The sequence below is a fragment of the Brienomyrus brachyistius genome, chromosome 17, assembly GCF_023856365.1.
Source record: "Brienomyrus brachyistius isolate T26 chromosome 17, BBRACH_0.4, whole genome shotgun sequence".
NCBI lineage: Eukaryota > Metazoa > Chordata > Actinopteri > Osteoglossiformes > Mormyridae > Brienomyrus > Brienomyrus brachyistius.
In genome coordinates, this window is record NC_064549.1 from 3,276,760 (window position 1) to 3,303,268 (window position 26,509).

General features: G+C 50.3%; 1 protein-coding gene across 2 annotated transcripts; it reads right to left on the bottom strand.

Moving 5' to 3' along the window:
• Positions 1-7,442: 7,442 nt before the first annotated feature.
• LOC125712242 (angiomotin-like protein 1) lies at positions 7,443-26,338 on the bottom strand. 2 transcript variants are annotated; one of them, XM_048982095.1, is made up of 15 exons: positions 26,186-26,338; positions 23,050-23,172; positions 22,589-22,636; positions 20,003-20,149; positions 18,862-19,882; positions 17,155-17,389; positions 15,936-16,080; positions 15,620-15,697; positions 12,461-12,606; positions 12,051-12,200; positions 11,134-11,327; positions 10,860-10,985; positions 10,543-10,769; positions 9,660-9,917; positions 7,443-9,353 (listed from the first exon to the last, which is right to left on the bottom strand). In XM_048982095.1, the coding sequence occupies exons 2-15, from the start codon at positions 23,138-23,140 to the stop codon at positions 9,250-9,252; spliced, it is 2,970 nt and encodes a 989-aa protein (XP_048838052.1). In that variant the 5' UTR covers positions 23,141-23,172; positions 26,186-26,338; the 3' UTR covers positions 7,443-9,249. The 2 variants fall into 2 exon arrangements, with proteins under 2 accessions (XP_048838052.1, XP_048838053.1); XM_048982096.1 differs by lacking the exons at positions 22,589-22,636; positions 23,050-23,172; positions 26,186-26,338 and adding an exon at positions 22,117-22,338.
• Positions 26,339-26,509: the final 171 nt, after the last annotated feature.

Sequence of the window (26,509 nt, forward strand, 5' to 3'; positions counted from 1 at the left end):
TGAATTTCATGCAGTCTGTGCTCTAGAGATTTTTGTTTCATTTATGTGGCTTTTTCTCCACGTCCAATCCTGTTTTCATCAAATTACAAAAATGTTCCACTTTCGCAGTTGATATGTAGTTGTACCACGAGAGGGCAGCAGACGCCGCTCTTCGCGCACGCTTAATGCAATGCTCTTTAATGTTATAACTTGTACGTGAAACACGTGTTTCATTTCAATAAGTAGATACGCTGTAATATTTAAATTAATTTACCAATACGGTTAGGATGTTAATGTTGCAATTTAGCCAGGGGTACAATTTTAGTACTCTGACTACCTTTATTTTACTGGGTAAATCCCACAGGGGGTCACAGAGAGCTTTGGGACAAGACGGAACAGGTATTAAGACACTTTAAATTAAAAAATAAGTTTTTTATTTTCCCCATGACGTATTGAACGGTACAGTATATATATTTTCGAAATTCAGTATATTTTAGCAAACTGGCTGAATTGTATTTCAGTTGCAAAGGTACAAAACCCAAACTGACATGCTAAGGGTGCATAGGCTACTTAATACGCTGCACTGAATAAACGTGGACTGTCAGAATAACAGCGAATGAAACGCAGACGAGGTGCCTTTCTGTGATCGCACCAGCAAATGTAAGAAAACCAGTAAACATAAAGCGCAGAAGGGCAAAACGCTCTGTCTGTGGTGATGAAAAACAGGACCATCGTGAAGCGAATTCCCTTCTTGAACAGCAAGTGGCTTATGTTTGTGAGGGTGCAGCGTCTTTTGGCTCGAGCTTTTCAAATCACCCGGTGGGCCTGCAGATTCCTGTTTGGACTCTGCGGTGCCAGCTTCGGTCTGATGTACTGCTTCTGAATATTATCTGCGGGCTCCGGGGTTCTGTTTAGAGAAACAACGTAACATATGGGCCTCATAGTTTATGGAAACCTCCAAAAATATGTCTAACTTCAGAAGGGTACACGACCTTCTGGCTTCTGATGTTCAGATCGATGGAGCACAACTGTCTGTGCGCGTGTGTGTATGTATGTGTGCGTGTGTGTGTGTGCGCACGTGTGTGTGTGTATGTGTGCGTGTGTGTATGTATGTGTGCGTGTGTGTGCACGTGTGTCTGTGTGTGTGTATGTGTGCGTGTGTGTGCGCACGTGTGCATGTGTATGTGTGTGCGCACGTGTGTGTGTGTGTGCGTGTGTATGTGTGCGTGTGTGATTATGTTATGTATTCTAGGCCACAATTGAAGGAACCTTCGAAGTGGGACAGCCTTGTCACGTTCGGTCTTTGAACGCAGCAGAAGGGGGCTGCAGCTCCTGGACTGGGACTAAGGGTTATGTATATATTACACTGTGCAGGCCGAAGGCACCCAGAATTTTATAAAACCTTTGATGTTGTAGGGACTATTTTTTCGGTTGCCACAAAGGGATCTCAGTTTTATGTAAAAAATCGTGACTGCCATCAAAAAACTAAAGTAGTGAAAAGCCTGGTACAGCCCCCCCCCCCCCCCCCCCCCCCACCGTGAATGCAGTTCTCCTAACCTAACAAGCATCATAGTCTATCCTAGCCTAGCTTAAAATGCCATGCTTAGAACACTTACTTTAGCCTACATGTGGGTTGCAGGGATTACGGTTTTTCCCCATAGAAATGGATGGTCTGCATGCATGACACCGACTCGCGTCAGCTGACCTCCACATTGACCGCCGAAGCAGACCACTGAGTCGGCAAGGACCTGAGCTGCTGATGGCTGCAGCTTCTGCCCCTGGAAGGTGCATTGCTCTGGTCCTCCGTCAAAATACCCATAATTATCGTACATTAAAGAATTCTTCCCTAGGATACAAAATAATAAAGTTTATCTCATCTTTCATTGACCTGGCAGAAGGTCTATTCCTAGTGTTTGATCTTTTGTTGAAGCCTCTGGGGAGAGTTTGATGGGAGGGGCTTTATAATCTCATCTCTAAGCCCCACCCAGTCCTTGTTGGCTCAGGTATGAGGCTTGATATCAGGCATGAGCGCTGTGGATGGTCCACACACACACACACACACACACACACACACACAGACATACACACACACACACACAGACATACACACACACACATACAGACATACACACACACAGACACACACACACAGACATACACACACACAGACATACACACAGACACACACACACACACATACAGACATACACACACACAGACACACACATACACACACACACAGACATACACACAGACACACACACACACATACATACACATACAGACACACCCACACACACAGACACACACAGACACACACACACACACACATACATACACATACAGACACACATACACACACAAAGACAGACACACACACAGACAGCATCCTTCCATTGGCAGCATTCCATAAGTGTAGAGGTTTGGGAAAGTCCCGCCCATTAGTGGTGATTTGCTTTTCTTTTTCACCCCCATATCCACCCACTGCAACTTGGGCCCTGATTGGAGCACCCCCCCCCCCCCCGGCGTGAATTAAAGCTTGAAGAGCTGTTTGGTTGGCTGAACTGAGATAGGGTATGTGTGTGGGGGGGGGATGACTGGGTCAGCTGAGGGTTGGGGGCTCTGTCTCTTCACTGATGCTCGGTATACAGCCCCCTCTTGTTACCACATGGCCTAAACTGGGATTTCTATGGTGGGGAGGAGAACCTCACCTTCCAGAAGACGAGTTGCAGCAGCCCTGGTCGTATCCCCAAATGACAGGAAATGCGAAGGAACCCATTGCAGAGGATTCAGGAACCCTTCAAGCTGCGTGTGACATGGAGTGTTTCTGCTGTGGGGGCGGCATTTCTGAGGGAGCTCCCCAGTGACAGGCTCGTATTGGCTTCCCGCTCCTCCCGCGGTTTGGGCAGGACAGAGCAGAGTGGAATTCCAGTTTTTGGGTGTATAACTCAGGATATTTCATGAGCAGATGAACTCCGAGAGGCAGGAAACATGCACAGCCGCTGCCCTTGGGGATTTGTCAGCACGTTCAGCTCTGAGTGAGAGCAGAAACTTGGCCTCTTTTTGTTAGTTCCCAGCCCCCTTTGAGGTGCGTCGCTTGGGGTCTGTTCGTCTCCGTGAGTCAGTGCTCGCATGCAGTCCCTACAGCGCCCCCTGCGGGGTGGCAGTGCAGCGTATGCTGTTGCTGTTCAAACCCTGGCCCTTCGCGGAGGCTGCCGGTCTCCCGGGGCCGCGCTTCTGAACGCTGCCTGCAGTCGCTGAACGGAAACAGAAGGGGGCGACGATCTCTCCATACGCCACGCCCCTGCCCCGCTGGCGTGCAAACCGTGGGGGCCCCCTGAGTCCGGATAACAGCTATTAGTCGTGTAGCACAACTGGAGCAACATGGCAACACAAACACATGAAACCTTGAATATACAGACCTGAAAGACTCTACAGGGAACCTTTAACACTGGAGTCTGCAGTGCCGGTGTTTATCAGCACTCAAACCACTCTGTGAGCCTCCAAGGTTTGGGTGCCCCCTGTTGGCCACAAATGTTCGCTACACTAGGGGGGCCTAAAAACGACAGGCTCGACTCGACTGAGTGTTTGGCCCACAGTTGGCCAGTGTGACAGTGGCTTATCCGAAGGGTCATGGCAGTGTGACCTCAGATTGACCTTTGACCTTTCTATGCGGTGACAATATTCACATTAAAACTACGACTTGTTTTGAAAGTATCCATTAGATGTTAAAACCTGTGTGTGGAGCTGCAGTGTTACATCGTTGCTGTGTTTGAGGCTCCAAAGGGATTGGTCATGTGATTCAGGGTGCAGGTCACATGATCGAGGGGGAGGTTACTCAACTAAATAGCAGGCTTGTGACAGTTTATAATGTAAGACAGTGAGAGGAGTGTGTTTGTGGATGGATGGATGGATGGATGGATGGATGGATGGATGGAAACTTTATTAATCCCCAGAGGGAAATTTAGCATAGCAGAGCATAGCAGCCAGGTAAATTTAAACACAATAAAACACTGAGGCAAAACAGACAAAAGTGCAAAAATGCATGAATTTGGGGTAGAAAAATAAATGAATAATTAGATAAATCAGTGCAGAGATGCAAAGGTAAAAGCCAACTGAGGTCACTTAGTCGGGTTCCATGACCACAGGTTAGACATGGAGAGTTGAGTTATAGTCTAATGGCATCAGGCAGGAATGATTTCCTGTATCATTCTCTTGAGCAGTGGAGCTGAATGTTGCTGAAACTGCTCTTCAGCTTGTCCAGTAAATGGTAAATAGACTGCATCTATACAGCGCTTTTCTACTCCTACGAGCACTCAAAAGTGCTTTACATTTCATGCCTCACATTCACACATTCATACACCGGTAGCGGAGGCTGCCATGCAAGGTGCCAACCTGCTCACCAGGAGCAATTTGGGGTTCAGTGTCTTGCTCAAGGGCACTTTGATGGGGTCAGGAGGAACCAGGGCTCGAACCTGCAACCCGCCGGTTCCCGAATGATAGCACTACCTCCTGCGCCACCATCTTCCAGTATCTTATGCAGGGGGTGAGAGACACTGTCCATAATAGCCACAGGTTTGCCAGTATTCTGTCCCCGGCATCCCCTTCCAGAACAACAAACCCGGAGCCAACAAGACTCTTTTGATGAGTTTGTTCAGTCTGTTGGCCGCCTTCGCTTAGATGCCGGGCTCCCCAACACACTACAGCAAAGATGGGGCTGCCGACAGCACACTGATAAAACGTCTTCTATGTGTATTAGGGGCCGATGACCGCAGACGGGGGACTGCAGTGCTCAGACTACATGGGCGAATACAAACCTACCTGGAGGGTAACTCACTCTTTAGCGAGTCATGTTCAGTACTCAGAGCTCATTAACAACTGAGCAGCTACTGAGAGCTATTGTGAAAGACACTGAAAGGGGGTGGAGTGGGCATTAAACAATGACTGCCTGCCTGCATCTGTAATTAAAGTACCCAACGGAAAACTTTTATGAAGCTTTTTGTTTTAAACGGCACGCTTATGCCCATGTGGAAAAACCATGAATCAGAGCTTTGAGCACCTGTGATTTGAAAACAAACCCAGTTGGTGTTCAGTCTGAGGGACTGTCCTCCCATCCATTGTTCTGATTCATCTCTTCCCAAACCCCCCTTGCCTGTGTTTTTTTTTTTCTCAGACCTGTCAGGGGTGGTGGGGTCACCTCCGTGCTCCATCCTGCACCATGCTGTCGATGCCTGTCGGCCATTACGGCACGCCGCCTGTCGCTGAGGATTCTGGGATGTGTTTTGGTATGTGGGTGAAGTCGCCACATGGAAAGGAACATGTGAAAACTGTGCATCGTCTTGCTGGTTCACACAATGTAGATTTAAGCCCTTGTAAGTTGCCAAACTTCTGTTTCAAAAGTTAAAAGCTTGTAAATCATGTGTAAATAAGTTCTTTAAGGGGAAAACAGCAATTTGGGTAGACTTATGGTTAGCATATTACTGCTTTTACATGAATAGTTTTAAGGGCTTTGGTAACTTGCTACATTACTAAAGGCAATCACTCAGTTACTGCTGAGGATACCGGTCCAGGCGTCCTGCGGATGGACAGGCAGCCTCGTTCCAAGCAGCTCACCCCCTGCTGATACCTTCCAGGCTTTCTGGCCATCACTGAGCTGTCTCCATAGCAACAGGGCACTTGGGTGCCAGGGGGAGCTCCGCCCTCCTACCATGGGAGGGGGTTCTGCTCTAGCATGTTCTCAGGAAATCAGCGCTTTGTCAGTCAGAGAGAAACTCGATTTCCTGGGTGGAGTCGCCCCACTGTGACACAGGTGGGCTGTCTCCTGGCTGTAGTTTCTCACGATGCCATGAGGTGTCGCTGTCCTGTGGGTGTTAATTTCTTTGCTTGTTTACTGGGCCCCGTCTCCCGCGTTATCCTGCTCGCGGTGGCATCTCGTCCCCGTCATCTCAGTCACGCCGTGATGATGCGAAGCCTGGCAAACACGCCGACGGCGGGAGAGGCCCCCCAGCGGGAGAGGCCCCCCAGCGGGAGAGGCCCCCAGCACCGCTGCTGAACGCCGATCACGCCGCCGTGCTGAGTAATGCACCAGGAATAACCCGTCCAGCCGAAGCAGAACCGGCCGGCCGGCTTTTCCAGACCCGGCACGTGTATGGCAGCCACCGTGAGGCCCTTGGAGCTGGTGCAGGCGGGGGATGGGATGGAGCCATAAACCCCCCCTTCCCCATTCGCAGGGGGACCAAGCTGCCAGGATGGTAAGATGGCACAAGACATCGATGCTCCAAAGACATAATGTGGAAACTATGAGGGAGGAATTTTATTCATGTGGAAGCTGAAGTGGCTGCAATGCGCGGGGGGGGGGGGGGGGGGGGGGGTTCAGGTATCCGTAATGGACTCTGTTCGCAGTACAGCCAGTGCGCTTCGCTTCCAGCCCTGTAGAGCTGCATACCTGTTACATTTCTGTCTGGGCTCCTCGTAAAATCTGCTCGCATTTGACAGCTTAAGGGGCGGTCAGTCAGCCGGCCGTGCCCCGCTGTCCTGGGGGGTCCTGAGAACGGGGAAACAGGAGACGCACATAGCTTTATGCTTTCTGGGGCTTGAGCTTAAATTAGCCCGACGGGGTCCGGAACAGACCGTGAAGGCATCACCGCCTCAGACAAGCCGGGCTCTTAAAGACCTTGCCAGGCTTGCTGGCTCTCTCTAGTACACTGGAGATGGTTGTGCAGCTTCACTGTATGCTGTACGGAGTGAAGGCCATACTGACCAGTGGGGCAGCCCCAACCAAGACAGGCTAACCAGGCACCCTGGCCATGTGACCATCCCTCTGACCATGTGACCATCCCTCTGACCATGTGGGCATTCCTATGCTTGTACAAACAGGTGTGGTGTAATGCGGTGACCCTAGTGGAATCGGGGGGGGGGGGGGGGGGGGGGGGTTAAGCAGAGGAACTCATGCCAGGCATAATCTGCACACTGGCAGTCACTGGAATGCGAATCAGGACTTTCCTAATGAAATATCCCAGACACCCTAAACCTATTAATAGCAGGCTGGGGGTGAGGTGGGGGGTTTCTGCTTGCAGCTGAGCCCTGAAGCCCCCCCCCCCGCCCCCCAAGTGTAAGAACATGCTAAGGCTGACTGGAGTTACTAAAATGCCCATATGTGTGAGTGGATGGTGTGTGAGTGGATGGTGTGTTAATGTGCTCTGCAATGGGTTGGCGCCCCACCCTGGGTTGTTCCCTGCCATTTGACCATAGGTTCCAGACCCCCCTGTAACCCTGAATAGGACAAATGGTTACAGAAAATGGATGGTTGGGATTGAGTTTAGGGTTAGGGTTAGGTTAGGGTTAGGTTAGCAGAAGCCTCTGGCCACCAGTGAGTGAACAGCATTACTTAGTAGCTGTGTTTACCCAGACGCCTGTGAAATACATCGACAGTTTCTGTTCCATTAAGAGAGAAAACGAGATGGTGAAGGAGGAGGAGCTCAGGTGTCATTTAATCCAAACTATACACATTAAAGGCACAGTCTTACGCAGCAAAAATAGGAATCTCTTTGGTTCAGGAAATCACTGTCTACCATCAGCTGGGAACAAAAACCTGACCTGTAACACACGAAAGTCACAGCAGCACACAGCTCTGTACAAGCAGCCCTTTGCTGCCGGCGCGGGCAGCCACACCGACGTCTTCTCATCTTCACGCAGCTGCTTGGAATGAACAGAAAGACAGGATGCTGGATGGATGGAGGAAGAAGAAACTAATGCAAAGCTGGAGTGTGGAGAAGTAAAATAACCACGGCTCCGCATATAGCTGTCTGCGCACTGCTAAACGTTTAAATAAATAATAATAATAGTATTTTTATTTCTTTAAGATAAAGCTGGCATTTTCGGTGGAGACCCGCATTCAGCACTTCTGTCCTGTCCACGCTTTCAAACACGCTGTGTATGTGAAATAAAGCTGATCTCAGAACAGCAGAACGCAAAGAAAATGACAGCAAGCTTTAAATAGACAGGAACCCTGTTAGTCTGTATTGCACAGCAACAAAGATCAGAACATAACAAGCAGGTTCACTCATCTCGCTCATATTTAAGGTGGTTTGTGGGATAACCTGAACACTGAATATTATTATTTAGGATAAATTAATGGCATTTCAAAAATTACAAATAAAACATTTTTAAAGTTGGGTCTGAAATGAGTTCATGTCCCCGGCTGCCCCGTTCTGGCCAACAGAGGCGTGTAACACTAACCCCCCCCCCCCCCCCCCCCAACATGCCGTGTTTCTGTTTCTCTGTCTCCTTCAGTGGCTCCAGCAAGAACGGAGAGACCGGGGGCCTGTATCAGGACGGGGTTTGTCGGTTTAAATGGGTTTATGTTTGTTCACTTGTATTTAACCCAGACTACCTTAAATCCCACAAGTTATCTGGCTAAGCAGGAAATCCTGCTTTGTTATACGGGCCCCAGAAGGGGATCCGCACAGAGAAATATATACATTTGACAGGCAAGACGGACGGGCTGACAGTAAGGGGGGAGGGTGATGTTGGCGGGACTGGCAGATGATGGCAGCCTGTTTTTGTCCAAAGACTGCTGGTTGCCGTCTCCGCCATAGAAGTGTCCGGGGACAGACCGAGGTGCTGGGGGGGGGTGTGGGTCCGCCTCGGCTTCTCTCCATTGACACCCGAGACCCCACCCTCTCTGAGCACGGGGGGGGGGGGGGATTGAGGGGGAATTTGGTGTCAGGGTCCTGAGCAAGTCACAGCAACACCTTCACATTCACTGCTGCGCCCACCAAAGCCGTGTGCAGGCAATCTGCAGAACCCGCTTCTCTGTTTTTACTCCTGCTTTGGACTGTCTGATGAACCCACATGACCCACTATAACCCCGCCCTAACCCCGCCCACCCACAGGCAGGACGTCCCGCCTGGAGGCGGGGCTCAGGCCTGACCGTTTAAGAATGCTGTCACTAAGCCAAAAACAAGTGTTTTATGACTGTCCTAAGACGCACCACCTCCTCCCACACTGCTTACTGTCCTTGGGAGAGGAGACTCCTTCCATGGAACTTTCCAGAAGCCTTTCCATTGGGGCCAAAGATGATGTCACAACCACCAGTGCTCTTCCAGAACTGACTCAGAAAGGAATATAAACCCTTTTCCTGTCCTGGGGATGCCCTTCACTGCACTCGTCCTTCTCTCTCTCTCTGTCTTTCTCTCTCTGTCTCTTCATCTCACTCGTTCTTTCCCTGTCCTTCTGTAAGTGCCTTGTATCGCAAGGTTGGGCAGCAGCTCAGATCAGTATTTCCACCACCTCTGTATCCGGCAGCTCCGGCCGCTGACCTGCCCCACTGGGGGGCTTGAGGTCCGTGGGCTTTGTGATGGCAGTTGGGCTCTCTGTGGGGAAGGACGAGAACGTAAGCTCAGACACCCTTCAAGCCCGCAGAATTCACATGAGGCTGCCAAGACTGTCCTCTTGGCTCTAGGGCGAATCATTATCCCATAATGGAAAAGACCAATACTGTTTCTGTTGTAATTTGTCCAAAGCTATGCTGTATTCTGAATGCATTCTCTGATTGGATACCTCACCAAAGGAATGTCAATGTCAGCCCCACCCACATCTCTCCTGCACACTCTGATTGGATAAGCAACTTGCTAAAGGAACAGACAATGACGAAGCTGTCAGCCCCGCCCACGTCTCACCTGTGCTCTCTGGCCCACCCCTTGGTAAAGTATGGTGGAGGACAGGGCTGCCACTGGGGGTGTTGCCCAAGCGGGAACGCCCCGCAAGGGAGGTGGCCCTTTGCGTCTCGGGGCTCCTTTCCGTCTGCGTGCAGCTATCCCGGCTGCCCGTCTTCGAGTGGGCGGAGAGCAGCGGTGTGGCCGGCAGTGAGGATGCGGTAGCGGGGGCTGGCAGGGGGGGCGGGAGGGCCTCCATGGCCTCTTTTCCAAGGAGGGCATCTGAAAAGACATTGAGACATCCTCAATGAAATTCCCTGCTCATGAAAGACCTCATCTGTAGCATTATGTCAGCCTTACATCAGCATTATGGCAATGTTACATTAACGTTACATTAGCATTATGGCAAGATTACATTAACATGACATTAGCATTATGACAAGATTACATTAACGTTACATTAGCATTACTGGTGGCTTTACATTAGCACTATGGCAATGTTACATTAACGTTACATTAGCATTATGGCAATATTACATTAACGTTACATTAGCATTATGGCAAGATTACATTAACGTTACATTAGCATTACTGGTGGCTTTACATTAGCACTATGGCAATGTTACATTAACGTTACATTAGCATTATGGCAAGATTACATTAACGTTACATTAGCATTATGGCAATGTTGCATTAACGTTACATTAGCATTATGGCAATGTTACATTAACGTTACATTAGCATTATGGCAATGTTGCATTAACGTCACATTAGCATTATGGCAATGTTACATTAACGTTACATTAGCATTATGACAGCATTACAGCAGGAAATGCTTCCGGGACAAAATCCCCCAACATTATTATTTAACTAAAATATTGTGTAACTGAAGGGTCTCCATACTCACTGGCACTCCCCTTCCAGCTGCGCCCCTCCCTCCTGTCCTCCGGACTGCCAGTGCCCGTCTGGGATGCTTGGCGTGGGTGGAGGCCAGTCGCCGCGGAGATGGAGGGCACGGAGCGTGCGGGCCGTAGGGGCGTGGCCTCCGCCTTGCCTTGCTCCTTGCGGGAGCGCTGCTGTAGCACCTTGATCATGGCATCCTTCTCGATGATCTGGGCGTGGAGGTTCTTGATCCTGTGCGGAGGCAGTGAATGGAAGGGTGACCATGCGCTCGCTCCGCCCCCCTGCCATGCCCAGGCCACCCCACCCAGTCCAGCCCGGCACCTGTGCTCCATGTCCTGGCAGCGCCGGTTGGCCTGCAGGATCTCCTCCTCCTCCTGCCAGATGCGGGCTTCCAGGGAGCCGTCGCTGTAGCTGCCGTCGCGGGAGTGGTTGATGATGGTTGTGTCCCTGCGGAGTGGCGCACCCCAAGGTTGTGGGTTCAGGTCTCAGAAGGACTGCTGCTGTCGAACACTCAATTCAAGTCTGAACCCCTGGTTTAGCCTCTGAGGCTCACTGCCCGCCACCCCCCGGCCCCCCCCCCCCCGCCCCCCCGTACCTCTGCGCAGCGGCGGTGGCGGCTGCGTCCATGGCGAAGTGCCGCATGGCACTCTCCTCCAGGTACTTCTGTTCCCACCTGGTCATATCAGCTTCCAGAGCCAAGATGCGCTCCTCCTTCTCCCTCAGGAGCTCCATCAGGGCAGGGGCACTACGCCCCGAGGGCGCGGCGCTCTGTGACACCCCGCCCAGGCGCTGCTCCACAATTTGGGAGGGGGGCAGAAGAATGGGAGGGAGGGGAGGACGAAGCTGCTGAAATGGGCACTGTGTTCATTTAGCTGAGAAGAACGGTGACGCCTCTGGGAGATGGATTTAAATTCAGGAGGAACAGGGACGTTCTCCCTGAAGGTTTATCCCGGACCATCAATTAAAGCCCATCTTCCCAGACCTCGGGAAGCACAGCGGCCTGTCAGTGTGAGCCAGTAATCCTGTCTGGGGGCCGCAGCATGGAAAGCTGAGAGAGGGGCCGTGTGAAGCTCCCAGGCCCCCAGGCGCTGGGTATTTCCCACACAGGCGCGGGCTCTCCGGGCTTGGCGTCACCCGACCTTAAACACACTGACAGAGGCGTTTGGCCCATACAGTGCCTTCCTCTCGCCACATCCTTCCTTTGTGAGGACCCTGCAATCACAGCGAAGGTTGACTGCATAATTGCAGGGGGGTGGGAGCCAAGGAGTCAGCCATGAAGTTTCACTGCACCTCCGGCTGGACAATGACCCCCCTGACCTCATACGGACCCTGCCAGACCCCTTCAGCTATGTGACTGGTGTCCAAGGACCTACTAGCAAGAACCCTAGATGTGACCTGAGGGTGACTGGTTTGAATCCCTATGTCTGAGAATAACCCCACGCCCACACGGGCTCACATAAACAGCATCATGAAGGGGAACTGGGGGAGCTGGGGGGGGGGGGGGGGTCTCACCTGCTGTGTCCGCAGCGACTCCAGCTCGCGCTCTAGGCGTGTGCGCAGACGTCTCTCCAGCTGCTCCCGCTTCTCGCAGGCTGCCTGCAGCTGACTGAGTGCCTGCTGGAGCTTCTCCACTCTGTCCACGTACACCTGCTTCTTCCGCAGCTGTGGGGCACCCAGGGGGAGGAGTCAAGGAGAGAGAGACATGCCCACTCTATCTTTTCTCTCCGACTATTTCGAGAAATTCTTCTGTTTGTCATTTTCTCAAACTGCTAAGACATGTGCTAATGCTGATGGAGAACCCAACTGACCTGAATGTTGTACATGAGGGTTAGTTAGGAGCAAAGGGACGGCCAAATCAGACACAACCAAAGCAGTTCGGCCCCTGACCAAAAGGGGGCGAAGGGCAAAGGGATCTTCTGTACCTCCTCCTCCAGCTTGACCACTCTGCCCTGACCATTGCTGAGCGCCTGCTCCAGGATCTCGATGTGCCGCCGTTGGTCCTCGTTGGCCGACCGCAGGGACGCAGCCTCCATCTCCAGCTTCTCTCGCTCTTTTGCACTTTCCCTGCCTGGGGGGGGGGGGGGTGAGGGAGCGGGAGGGGTGTCAAAACAACTCACAGATGCAGGGCCTGCAGTGCCACATGGTCTCGTTGGCTGCGTCTGGGCGTGAGGCTGCAACAGGGAGCCCAGCGCTGCCATATAATGCTGGAGTAACCCTAATGCAATACTAATGTAAAGCAACTGTAATGTTAATGTATCACCGTCATAATGCTAACACAATGCTGCTATAGCGCTAATGTAGAGTCACCATGCTAACACAATGCTGCTATAGCGCTAATGTAGAGCCACCATAATGCTAACACAATGCTGCTATAGCGCTAATGTAGAGCCACCATAATGCTAACACAATGCTGCTATAGCGCTAATGTATCACCGTCATAATGCTAACACAATGCTGCTATAGCGCTAATGTAGAGCCACCATAATGCTAACACAATGCTGCTATAGCGCTAATGTAGAGCCACCATAATGCTAACACAATGCTGCTATAGCGCTAATGTATCACCGTCATAATGCTAACACAATGCTGCTATAGCGCTAATGTAGAGTCACCATAATGCTAACACAATGCTGCTATAGCGCTAATGTATCACCGTCATAATGCTAACACAATGCTGCTATAGCGCTAATGTATCACCGTCATAATGCTAACACAATGCTGCTATAGCGCTAATGTATCACCGTCATAATGCTAACACAATGCTGCTATAGCGCTAATGTAGAGCCACCATAATGCTAACACAATGCTGCTATAGCGCTAATGTATCACCGTCATAATGCTAACACAATGCTGCTATAGCGCTAATGTATCACCGTCATAATGCTAACACAATGCTGCTATAGCGCTAATGTAGAGCCACCATAATGCTAACACAATGCTGCTATAGCGCTAATGTATCACCGTCATAATGCTAACACAATGCTGCTATAGCGCTAATGTAGAGTCACCATAATGCTAACACAATGCTGCTATAGCGCTAATGTAGCGCCACCATAATGCCAATGTAACATTGCCGTGGCCCTAAGATAATACTGCCGTAATACTGTTTTAAAGCCACTGATAACGCTACTGTAACGTTGATGTAACACTGCCGTTACACTAACATGATACTTCCATAATGCTAATGTAACGTTAATGTAACACTGCCATAATGCTAATGTAACGTTAATGTAACACTGCCATAATGCTAATGTAACGCTGACATAATGGTACAAATGAGGTCTTGCATGAGCAGGGAATTTCACTGGCAGATTTAGTTCCATAATCCATACTGATTATGATACACGGAGCTGCTGCTGCCACACAAGGACAAATTCACAGACTGGCCAGCAGAGGATGCTAGCTTGAGCCCGGCCCTCCTTTTTCAGGCACACGTCTGCTCCCTCACCCCTGGAGGCGGGCTACCCTCAGAGCGCAAGGGCGTGTTTCCTGGCTGAAACCACAGAGTCTCCCCGGGAATCGCATTACATGCATTCCTCCCATGCGCTTGTGGGACTTTCAGACGCGTAACTGCAGCACTGTGTCTGCTGTGCCCCCCCCGCCCCGCCCCTGCCCCCCAAGGTAAGACCTGTCCTGAGACCTGACACCGGACCCCTCGGCCGGTAACCACGCGGTCACACGGCCAGGCCCCTGAGTACCACGCCACCTGCCGCACCTAATCTCCAGGCTACCGCGGATTACCACTGTTATGTATGGAATGCCAGCCGCGGGATTTATTTTTGCCAAGGCATGGCAACTTGTCCGAGCGAGCGCTGGCACGCCCACCGGCCTATGGCGGGGGCCCCTCCCTGACACACTGGCAAGCATGAGGGTCATGGGTGTGGCAGAACCCTCCCTCCCACCCGAGAGAAAGAGAATGTGTGTCTGCGTGTGGCTTGTAGCTGGGTGTGTGTGTGTGTGTGTGTGTGTGTATGAGGGGGTGCTCAGGTCTGCCCGGGAATCGTGCCACTTGCCAGTTAAGGACCAGGTGCGTAAAAAGCCAGGGCAGCTGAGGTTAGGTCAGCCCTGCCACTTCCTGCCAGCACTGAAAATGACATGGAGGCCCCACAGCACACGCCTCGCATGACATCGACGGCCAACTCCAGTCAGGAATAAACTGTCATAAAGCAACGTACAACATTCGGCTTGATGGACCGTGGCTGATATTTCCCACAGAAACCAGAGTCTCCAAATTGCATTATGGGAAGATTTAACAAGCCTTCTGGGACTTCTGGGACATAAGATGTCTTCCCCAGTTCAGTGGAAACAACAGAATAGTTTGGTTTTCATGTGGTGCAGAGATTCATTAAATCACACAGCGAAATGCACACTGTGAGTCACGCAGCCTAACACCGGTGCTTCATTTGTGCCAGAACTCAGCTCTGGGACCCCTGGCTCAGGGCCGCCTGCCCCCCAGCATCAGTCAGGTGCACTCCTAAGCTCTGACTAACATCTTAATATTACTGAGGGTTTAGAATTTGAACAACAAGTGACCAGCAGCCCCCATTGGAAGCCAGCTCCCAGGTGGTCAGGCTGTGCCCAATGGGAGGCATCTCTAAACCAGACCAGCAACGACCCCACTGGAAGTCACACACCTCGGGGGAACCTGAAAATACGATGGATGCCCAGTCTAGGTAACACACTGCATATAACCCTCGTTAGAACACGACCAGACTGAGGGGCTGCAGGAGCCAGAAGGTTATCTGACCACCGGCAGCGAGAAAAGTGAAGGGGCAGGAAGGAAACTGGAGGCTGAGGCTTGGAAACATTTTGGACAACAATGTCCATCAGACATTGGAAAGAGCTCCATGGAATGTTCTAGACGTCTGCAGTGGCCTCCATTAAACATCTTATCAAACTCGCTGTGTCTGGCGGGAAACAAACAGCAGCCCACATATCTCTCTTTTTTTCTCCAAGGCCAGAAGCAGCATAATTTTGTCCAAACCGTTTTTAGAGGGGGGGGGGAGAAAAAACAGGAAGGCCCCCTAAGTGCTGGGTGTGGAGGCCCCCAGAGCCTAAGTCTGGCAGGCCGTCATACTCACTCTGGGGGACTGAGGGCCAGCCTTCATTGGTCTCCAGGTCCCGGCTGGCCAGCTGCCGATTAGCTGTCTCCAGGCGATCTACGAATGGGAGATCATGTCAGAAAACCGGCCATGGACAAGTGAGACATTCAAAGAGAAGGTTACGTACACATTCCTGGAGGTGTGTAATTGATTTATAGAAGTGTAACAGAGGATGTAGTAAAAGGTAATGCAAGAGCAAGGTCAGGAGATTAACCTGCTTGGGCCCTTCAGAGACAGATCTGGTTCCATCCCATGTGTACAGCATGAGTGAAGGTGCCACACAAACTGTCCTGACCTCTCAAGTCCCTGTTGAAGTCATGCAGTCTCCGGATCTCCCCCTCCAGCTTGTTCTTCATGGCCTTGTCCAGAGACTCCCTCTTGGCTGAGCTCTTCACCAGACCCTCGTAAGCCTCTGAGATCTTCTGGATCTCACTCTCAAGCTGGAAGACATGATGGCGGCTTCTGTGAGCTTGCGGCCAGGCTCCTTCCGGAGCGCTGCTTCGCACGGAGTTTCACACATGTGCTACCCGAGGCCTCGGAGACCAGAACATAAGGGCGGAGCCTCCCAGCTGTACAAACAAACCTATATCTAGGGAAGCAGTTCGTTAGAATTCACTCATCCATCCATTTTCTACACCGCATGTCCTATGCAGGGTCACAGGGGACCGGGAGCCTATCCTGGAAAGAAGGAGCACGAGGCAGGAAAACGACCCATGGCGGAGTTTCTGAATTTGCATCTTCCCCAACCTAGTCTAACATAATGGTTAGAGGAACTGGTCTGTTTGCTTGGACAGTAAGTAAACAAGTAAACACTGAAATTCATTTCACACCAAAGGTCTACTGGTTTCAGATCAAGATCCACTACGGATTACCGTTACAGCCACTCTGAATAAAGATCCATCAATTAGCACTGCTAAGTACTTCTTAGTGCCAGATTAACTTTGGGGGTGAATGAGCAGCTGGCCGCCGGGTCCAGACAGCTGCCCTTCCCAGGCACCACACACACGTGCCTCCCTGACTAGGGCTCCATGCTTCTGCTGGAAGGGGCCAGTGGGGGGCCCTATCAAAGAGGGTTTTGTTTTATTGTTTCAATGTGTGTGTGGGGGGGGGGGGGTCACCGTGGCAATTCAAGCTCAGGTTCCTGTTTATGTGCCAAGGCGCCACCAACTCTCTTCACAAAGCCTGCCCCCCCACACACACTTCACCCTTCTCGATTCCAGATGCCCTCCGCCCCACCCCCAGACGCCGTGCTGTGACCTCCCTGCCTTAAAGAAAACAACACACCTGTCTTTTGTCTCCCCCCAGCATAGACCGGTGATATACAGGCTGTTCAAGCACAGCATCACTGGGAAGAACCCATTAAACAGCCGGGGGGAGGGGGAGTGGCTACTGAAGATGTTGGAAAATGGACTAGGCCAGCGGCTCGGACGCCTGGATCACAGCTCCTACTGGGCCCAGGGGCTTGGTGCGTGTTCCTCGGGCCCTCCCTCCGGGGGGCGGGGGGCACCCCTTACCCGCTGAAGCCTGCACGCCTTCTCGCTCTGGCCCTGCATCTCCAGCCTCAGCATCTTGTTCTCCTCTGACAACATCTCCACCATCTGCTGTGCTCGGGCCACGATGGCGAAAGCATCCCCGGGGAGCTGCGGGACGGCGGGTCCCAGGGCCGGCTGGGGGGCCAGCGACGCCGACAGGGTGGAGGCCTGTGAGGATGTTGGGCTGTGCTGCTGTAGAGGCGATACCGGGAACTGCCTACGGGGGGGCAACGGGGGGGCACCATGAAACATCTCCCACTAAGACCTTCCAACTGAAGTTCTCAGCTGCTAGTGTTTATTTAGGAGAAGCTTTTATCAGAATGCAAAATGTCTGAGAAAGGAACCCTCCAGGCAGTCTGTCCCAGGAACAATTTTGGAAAAAAAGGCCTTGTCTTAAGCCCATCACTCTGCCAACCACAGGATTTGGACCAACAACCTTGCGATCACAGAAACACCATGTCAAGCACCCCCCCCCTCAGGACGCTGTCTCACTCCTCATCTGCCTGAGAGCATAGGGGTGTGATCAGATCTCTGAGCACCAGTGAAACAGCTTATAACCAGAAGGTTGCTGGTTCAAGTCCCCTGAGGGGCCCTGCTGAATTACTTAGCGGTGTTACTCAAGCGGAAAGTATCCAGCTATCAAAATGATACGTGTCAGCTGAATGTAAATTTAAATGTGCCATAACTTGCATTGCTACCCCATGCAGGATGTAACCCAGGCTTGTGCCCTGCAGTGTTTGGGACAGGCTCCAGCACCCCCCCCCCCACTGACCCTGAGCAGGGTAAACATTTTGAAGACAGATAACTTTGTTTATACTAGTTCTTTTAATGCTGAATGCTGTTCTGAAAAATTAATAATTAATAAAACATTTACATCTGCACAATACCAGTGAAACGCTGAAAATGCATCACTGCAGGGCTATGAATGTGGCAAAGCAACACGATTTATATCAGTCGAGAGACAGGATTTCGGAAGCATTCTGATCCCCTTCAGTCAGGCGCCGCTGCGACATTCCAAGACTGACAGCACATACAGAGGGTGCCGGATCTCTCTGCACGTCACACCGAGAGTCTCTGCTCAGCCCCGCATAATAAAGGCTCCGTCGCATCTCCCCTCCTGACCTGGTGACACTCACGGCCAGTGCCATCGCGGCAGAACATGCATTTGGGACGCTTTGGGCTAACATCACACGCCCCCACGCTGTCTGCAGAGCTCCGACCTACTGCGAGACTGTGCTGAACTTTACTGGGTGTCACGCTGCTATAACTGGATGCTTCTAATTAAATGTTCAGAATTAACAAGACGGCGCCAGTCATTTTCTCAGGACTGGTGCGAATGAGACATCACTTTATAATCTCTTCCAGTAATACCTCCACTTGCACCTACACCAGCCCATGCTCCCCAAACGTTCTTAAATGTTGTGCTTTCTGCTCATCTGAATAGCTGTCTTGTTAGGTTCTTGCTTAGTAGAAAGGTTGTCATCTAGCTCCTGCTCCTATACTGCTTACACTCATATCCAGACATTCATCCGAAGCTCAGCTTTAGCCGCACTTATGCCCTGTCGACTCCTTGACAATATGTTAAATAAACTAACCTGAGTTACAAACCTAATAGCAGATTTAAGCGCATCCTGCTGTGATCTCAGAACACTGGTCTGATCTTCGCACCTTCAGGAACATGGGTCTCACCTGGTGAAGTACTCTGGGGGTGAAGCGTATCTCACGTAGGTGATCTCCGTCTTGGTGGGCTGGGGGCGCAGGTAGGACTTGGGAAGGTCCATCACGCCACCCGCATGGGAGTCACTGACGATCAACCCGTGCTCTGTGGGTGAGGTCAGCGGGGCTTTTCCCGTGGAGGGGAGGGCCTGCTTTGACCTGAAGGGGTATTCCGGTGGGGGGCCCCGGGGGTCTACCGCAGCCTTGGTGGGGGGTAGGCCAGCTTTGGGGGCCCGGCCGGCGGAGGCATGGCTGGGCAGGCTGCCACAGCCGGAGGCCTGCTGCCGGCCTCCATTGCGTTCCAGCGTCATCTGCATGATGCGCTCGCTCAGAGAGCGAACGTGACCCTGCTTCAGCTCCAGCAGCGCCTCGTCACGATGCGGGGGGGCCACTGGGGCTCCGCGGCTCAGGGACGCCCGGCCTTCTGTGCGCACCTTCTGGGGGGACACGCAGGGCAGCAAGGAGCTGGGGGGGGGCGGGCTGGGCGGGGCTGTGGGGGCCACGGCCGCCGGCACGTAGTAACCCGGGCCGACAGACACCGGCTGCTGACTGCGGAAGAACTGCGACTGGGCTTTGGCTTCCTCGTAGCTGGGCAGCTCCTCCATGACCTGTGGGGGGGGCTGCTGTCCCGGGCCGGGTGGCGGCAGCGGCCCCGAGACCCGACCCCCCTGCTTCTCCATGGTGGTGCTGTCCACCTGGTGCTCCTGACCCTGAGGCTCCTGCCGGGCCGACTGCTGCACCATCTGCGGGTCGTCCTGGAGCGGGCCCTCGGAGGGGGATGGGGGACCGGGGCCCGGGTGTGAGGCCTGAGCAGCGGGGGCCGGTGGCGGGGGTGGCAGACCGCTCAGAGCGGCGCTGTCTCCAGCCGGGCTGCCATAACGCAGGTGCTCCTGCATCAGCCGCTGCAGAACCGTGCTAGACGACACATCCTCGGACCCCCGCATCTCACTCTCGGGAGGGAGCACGGTGGCTGGGCCGAAGCGGGACTCCTCACCTGGGAGGAGGTCGGGAAGGGTCACACGACAGGCAGGAGAATCCACACAGCAGCACAAGGCTAACTCAGTGAAGCGGAGCTGAATGAAGCATTTGACCCTGACGCCATCGTGACTCGTACCTGATTCCTGGTCTGTGCTGATGTAGTACTGGCCTGTCAGAGGAGGCGGGTCACAGCCGTCCCCCTGCACCACATGCTCCTGCCCGCAGTAGGCGTAGCCCTCGGACCCTCCGAGAGGGACGTACAGGTGGCAGTAACCAGGGCAGCCTGGGACACAGTCAGAGGGGGCAGCGGTTAGCCGTGCAGGAGCAGGACCGATATCTCATGGCTGCCTTGTCACTTTGACCATAACATGCAGTGCCCACCTTATGCAGGTGGAGTTTTCAGGGCAGTAAACGCTGTAGCTTTTTATCACAACTACCGACGTCACATTTCTCCAGATCAGCTTGTCAGCTGGGGCTGATGTTCAGGTTACGACTGTATTACTAAGCGATTCGCTAGCAGGAGAGCCGTCGCAGATGACCGGAAGAGATGGGAAACTCTGTCTGCACATGAAGAAAGTACCCCCCCACCCCAAAGACCCCTCCCTTCTCCCAGGAAAACCGAAATCTCTGCCAGCCCCGGGACCTGCTTGTCTGAGGCATCCACGTCTCGACCAGACCTCTCCCTGCGTGCTTTTCCAGGTACCATGTGACTGGATGTGTCTGAGTGTTGAAGTTCCGCACTATCCTCTTTCGGGCTGTGTTGGGATGTGAGCAGGACTTTGTTCCCGCTGACATACTTTCTCTCTGCAGAAATACTGACCTCAAATCAGATATGTTCATTTTACTGTATATCTGTTATGAAGATGCATGTCTTGTCTCTAAGTGGATTAAATATCGTAAGTTAAGGTGACATGGTGCCCGTTATTAGAACCCTGGATCGTAATGCACAGTGAACGGCAAGATCTAGCAATGTCTAGAACCTATTCTACTCGGTTCCTCTTCTTCAAAATAAACACGTCTGAATGGCTGAATGCCAGTACACAGCATCCGGAAGGGGGTTGGAGTGAAGAAGAAATTCTCAAAACAGCAAATCGCGCCATCTGGGGAAACCTTGGGGAGGGGTCACGTCAGGAATATGCCTGTCGTGCCTTTAAAGATGACAACTATTTTTACGTATTTTACCATGACCGTCCGTGTAATTGCAATGTCGAGATATGTGAGAATGTTTATATTTCAGCCCACTTTTCCCATCCACGGAACATTTAATTAGTGGTATTTCTGCCACTATAATTTCAGACCATGGCCTCGTCAGTATTTAAAACCGATTCATTGTTTTTGAAAAGCCACTGAAAGATTCAGCAGGCTACTGCAGATCTCACAGCGATCCACGCTGTCTGGGAGAAAAAAAAAAGCTTTATGATGCGGCAATTATTCTCGTCTGCCTGTAATTTATAACTTTTAAATATATATATACATGCAAATCACCATAAATAATATAAGCTTATATATAGCTTGACAAACAGAGTAAATAATACAAGAGTGTATATGTCACTTGGAATAACTTTCAAGGATATGTTAACTGGCACAGCTGTGAAATACATTTCATGTCATCCTGAAATCCGACCTGTAACGCTTCGAGTGTCGCCATCGCGCAACCTTAACTGTGAGCAAAACGTGCTGCCTCTCAATAACAATAAAACTTCCCAAAAAGCGAAGCGCTTCTAAACCTACACGTCAACCCAGAAGACCGGCCAGGGAGCTGCGGGGCTCCAGGGTCCCTCACCGTCGCACCCGAGCACATCAACCCCGCAATGCGGGGCCCTTTAAATAGATGTAAATAGCGGAGATAAAACCAGTCAGTACCTCAGGGCAACTTATTCGCAAGCGCGTTTAAACTCGTTTATATTACGTAAGTATGTGAGTAATGTTCATACTTGGTTAAAAATACTTTAGTCGCTTCTTAGTTCTGTTATGTTGTATACAGCGCATACTTAAAAAAGTACCCAGAAGATATTTAAGGTTATTTGTCAGATTGGTACAAGTAAAGACACAATTGATATGAGTCTCGATAGCGAATATAAAACTTTTTATGCACTTTTCCTTCCATTCTGCTCGCCTATAGTGTTGAGATTTTATACTTCGCTTTTAAAGGCTCGCGGGCAGGCGAACGCACCGATCGGCCCCACCAGCGCGAGGCAATGCCAGCGGTTTAAGCCGCTCGCGCGTGTTACAGAATACCTTAAATCGTACCTTTTTCGCGACTTTTTCGGGGACGGAGCCTGAAACGTGCAGATGCGAGCTTCTTTCCCGAGCAGAGTAACCCGGAGGCGCCTCCTGCCTCTCCTCGGAGAGGAGGTTTGACACGGAGTTTAGAGACGGGTCCGGTCCGGTCCGGTCTGGGACAGAGCCGTGCGGGGCTATGCGGGGCTAAGCGGGGCGATCCGCGCGACAACAATCACTCCCATTCATAAAGGAATGAGAGGAATGCCGCCCAGCCCCCTATGGCGCGCCCCGGGTCCTAGCGCCCCCCTTCTCCCCACCGGTCACTACGGCGTAGTACTCGCACCTGCCATCCGCTGCTCCCGGATTCTTAAACATACTAATTGCCTTACTCTCAACGTACTTCACTTAAAAGCCCATCAGATTCACTCTCTAAATATCTTCCAATCTAAAACTCTCTCTACCCACATATCCACACACACAACCCACGTGTTGACCGTACCCATGTCGTCTGGGAGGTATTGATGCGGAAGATGGTCCACTTCATTTTCTATAGGGGGAAAGCAGCTGATCAAGCATTGGAAACACTTAAATGAAACTTTGAACAACAAAGAACACTTATGCATAGCATCACAAAGCAGTCCCCTCAGGAAAAACATCGAAACTAACATCAAGGCTCCTAAAAGTTATTCCAATTACATATGACAGGAAATTAAAAACAAATGGACCGCTGATTTGGTTCTGTGACTTACGGCATAAATTATTTTTACACTAAAGGACCTTTTTTTATTTGCAAATGTGCAATTTTACATACATTAAAGCTTAGTTTGACTACAGTTATAACTAAACAAGATATTATTTAGCACATATTAATACAGTCTTTTAAGTGCAGCCCAGCTGAGAGATCGCTGTGCCCTAAATCCTGTTTATGGACAGGATGAGAAAATTAGCAGTGGGACTCACCTCTTGGGACATTTGTTGACTGATTCTGAACACCGATGTGATCCAGCCAGCGGGCCACATCCTCTGGGATCCAGTTATCATCGGAATCCATGTCCGGGAATGTGCTGCACGGATAACGCAGCGCTGTAAGAACAAGCATGAAGAAGCCTAAGTGAGGAATCCCTATTACTATGGAGAGCTGTCCTGGAATCAGGGGCCGAAGTACGCGTGAGGTGAGTTTAGGCAGCCACCAGGGGCCCCAAACCACCAGGGGCCCCCAAAAACCAGGGGCCCCCAACAATTAGGGGCCCCCAACAACCAGGAGCCCCCAACAGCTAGGGGCCCCATGAAGATAAATTCCAGAAGTTACATTTATGGGTGTAATATAATGTGATCATTTAATGTACAGCAACAAGTCAGTTATTTGCATTTTAGCGACATTTTTCAGGACAGACAAAGTTGCCCGCTTCCTAGTTGTAATGGACCGTTCCTACTTTGAGACTTCAGCAGACTAACCTTAGCCACAGGGGCAGTGTGAGGGATCGCTTATCCTTGGCTACCATGGCAAGAGAAGGAACTTCTTCGATTTGCCCGATCGATCCGCTGGCGCGATGCCCCCCTCCCTCCAATTGGTGAATTGTCCTGACAGCACCGCCGCCCCCACCCTTTTGATTAGCAGATTATTGATGTTCCAGCATTTTTGATTCCCTCTCATTTCTCTTTTGGCTCCAACAAACAACTCAAATGGCTCACTTAGGGCCCCCCCTAGGGCTCCCAGAAAAGTTAGTCTGTCACTGCCTAGGGTACAATTCCAGTGACCCCCCTCCACCACTGAAACGAAAATATCTATGTTGCATTACCTAAACCAGCATGCTACCCCCCTACCTGCTGATATGTCCATACTTTATATTTACAACTGAAGTTCTAACACTACACTTGTTTACCCTTGTCCTCGGGGGGGAGGGTGTTAGAGAATCTACTTTTATGGATGTATTTACTCCATCCGCCAATATGCTAAAAGGCTGAGCTCAGTGTGTCCCGCTGGTGCCAACATTTCATCATTACCAGGAACGAGGCTCTAACACAGAGTATATCACAATGCTTACGATTGTGTGAAACATTTTTCCTTTAACTTTTATGACTAATTTTGAGGTAATTTAGCATTCTCCAGGCAGAAACGCCGTCCAACCATTACATCCACTCTCCTGATCCCTGGTAATCAGCTCATTGCATCATTATTGTTGATGTGTTGTTTGACTTCATAGTTGTTATGGACATACATCAATGCACAGTTTAAATTCCTTACAGGTCAGACTGGTGTTAATGCTGTATTTGAGCCGTAAGATCCGTTATACTGATATGAGTCTGCACAGGGTCGCTTCTAGGTTATCCGCCCAGTTTGTATGGAATCAAAACATGAGAAATAAATTATGAAATTATTACATCTGATGTAGTGACGCAGTTATGTTGGAATCATCTTAAATTTGTCTATGAAACTCTTTAAAAAATATTTTAGTAAAATGCAGTTTCTACTAACATCTCTACAAGTATGGTTATTTAAACGTATGGAAATACACAGATATCTGCCATAAGAGGTATATGAAAACTTACACACACATGAGCATTTAACAGTTTAAAATGAAGGTCAGTGAACTTATGCTACTCAGCTTATATAAGTGCTGTTTTTCTTACAGACAAGTATCTTTAAAATGTGTTAAGTATGGAGGGTGTCTTGTGACAATATTCAATAAATAAATGTCATTTAAATGTTTTAATTATAATTAAAATGGTCATTAAAATAATTATTTATAAACATGTTATTTAAATGATTATTCAATTTACAATTCCAATTATATCAGCAACCATTAAAATTACCTGTCAAAGTCACCCATCAAACTCCGTGGGCGGGCTCTAAATAAAAATCTAACATCTGATTGGTTACTTTGCAAACTAAGTCTGAAAAGATCGAGCTGTCCTAGTCGACTGAATTCTCATTTATGACTGCGTTTTGTCTGTTCCGTCCTGGTCCGTATTACATCATAATTCCCCAGAATCGTAAAATAAACTCTTCTACATTTAGGATTAAGCTGTTCTAACTTTCACTGGCCACCACGTAGTGTTAGCATAGCTAAACTTGTTATCGTTATGTCATGAGCAGGGCTGCGTAATTATCCTAAATGGAGAAAATAATTTAAGATTTGGGAGGTTAGAGACCTTGTGTAATACACTTCTCCTATCTTAACTTAGGATAGATATAATGACCTAGGAATGTTCACCTGTAACGGCTTTTTTCCTAAACCGGGTCCTATCCCGAGTTACCATGGTCACCAAACAGTTAAGACTGGATCTGCAGGAAAGGAAGGACCAGGACGGAACAGACAAAACGCGACTATAAACGAGAATTCAATCGACTAGGTGAGTTCGATCTGCTGTGACTTAATTTGGAAAGTAACTACTCAGTTCATGTTGGGTTTTTCTTAGATCAAGCCTCTGATTTGATGGGTGATTGACAGAAAAATGTAATGGTTGTTGGTATAATTTCAATTGCAATTTAAATAATCATTTAAACAACAATTTCAATTATTATTTAAATAATCATTCAGTAGATGGTTTAAATTATCATTTAAATAATAATTTACACGACATGCTTATTTATTGAATATTGTTACACAACACTCTCCATAGCTAAACACACTTAACAAGTAATGAAAAAATGCATGCCCTGGGGTTACTAGTCGCGGTAAAGCTTACGACATCGGTCTCAGCTTTATTTGCTGGATTCATGCGCCAACGTGTCACGAAATATTGTAGGCTTTGATAAGTATACTTCACAATTTATTAAAAAATCTGATTTTTCCTTTTAAATCTATACCTAACAAATGTATGCATCACCTGTAATATACAATTAAGCACGTATGATTGACGTTTGAAAGTGCAGAAGGTGAAGGTTTCAAAAAAATTTTGCAAAGCGCGGCATTTGTTCCAGTTGTGAGAACTAAAGAGGGTAAGATGCCCCTGACAACTCTGCAGCTCCAGACGTTCCTTATTAATCGGACACGAAGGTACCTCGCTGTGTCCCACCCCCCAATTTACCGGCACACCTCTCTGTGCCGCTGTCTGGAAGCGGGTCCTCGGCTCTGAATGGACTGTGCCTTACCTGGGTTGCCTAACGGGCGATGTGGCCGATAAGCGAGGCTCGTTCCTCCGTCCTCGCCGCTGTTATGAACAAAGAGGGAGTTTTCTGCGTCGGGGATGCGCCGTCTGGGTGACGCCGGTGTCGGAGGTATGCAGCGCTGCCCGGACTTGCAGGCTTTCGGAGTCACACTCCGGAGGGCCTGGAAGTGTAAACTTGGAGTACAGCTTTCTGCCAGGAGTTTGCTTCTTTCCGGGTGCATTCCGGCACCTCGTCAACACTGGAGGAACAATGTCTGGCCTTGCACGGTTTATCTCTGTAACGACGCTGGCCGCAGGGACGGTACAT

Excerpts from the sequence above, each read along its gene's own strand:
- LOC125712242 (XM_048982095.1), bottom strand. The coding sequence starts at position 23,140 with ATGGATTCCGATGATAACTGGATCCCAGAGGATGTGGCCCGCTGGCTG. Across the intron at positions 10,986-11,133 it reads GCCACCGCCGCTGCGCAGAG|GGACACAACCATCATCAACC; the intron begins GTACGGGGGGGC and ends GCCACTCCGCAG. Across the intron at positions 10,770-10,859 it reads TGCCAGGACATGGAGCACAG|GATCAAGAACCTCCACGCCC; the intron begins GTGCCGGGCTGG and ends GCCTCCGCACAG.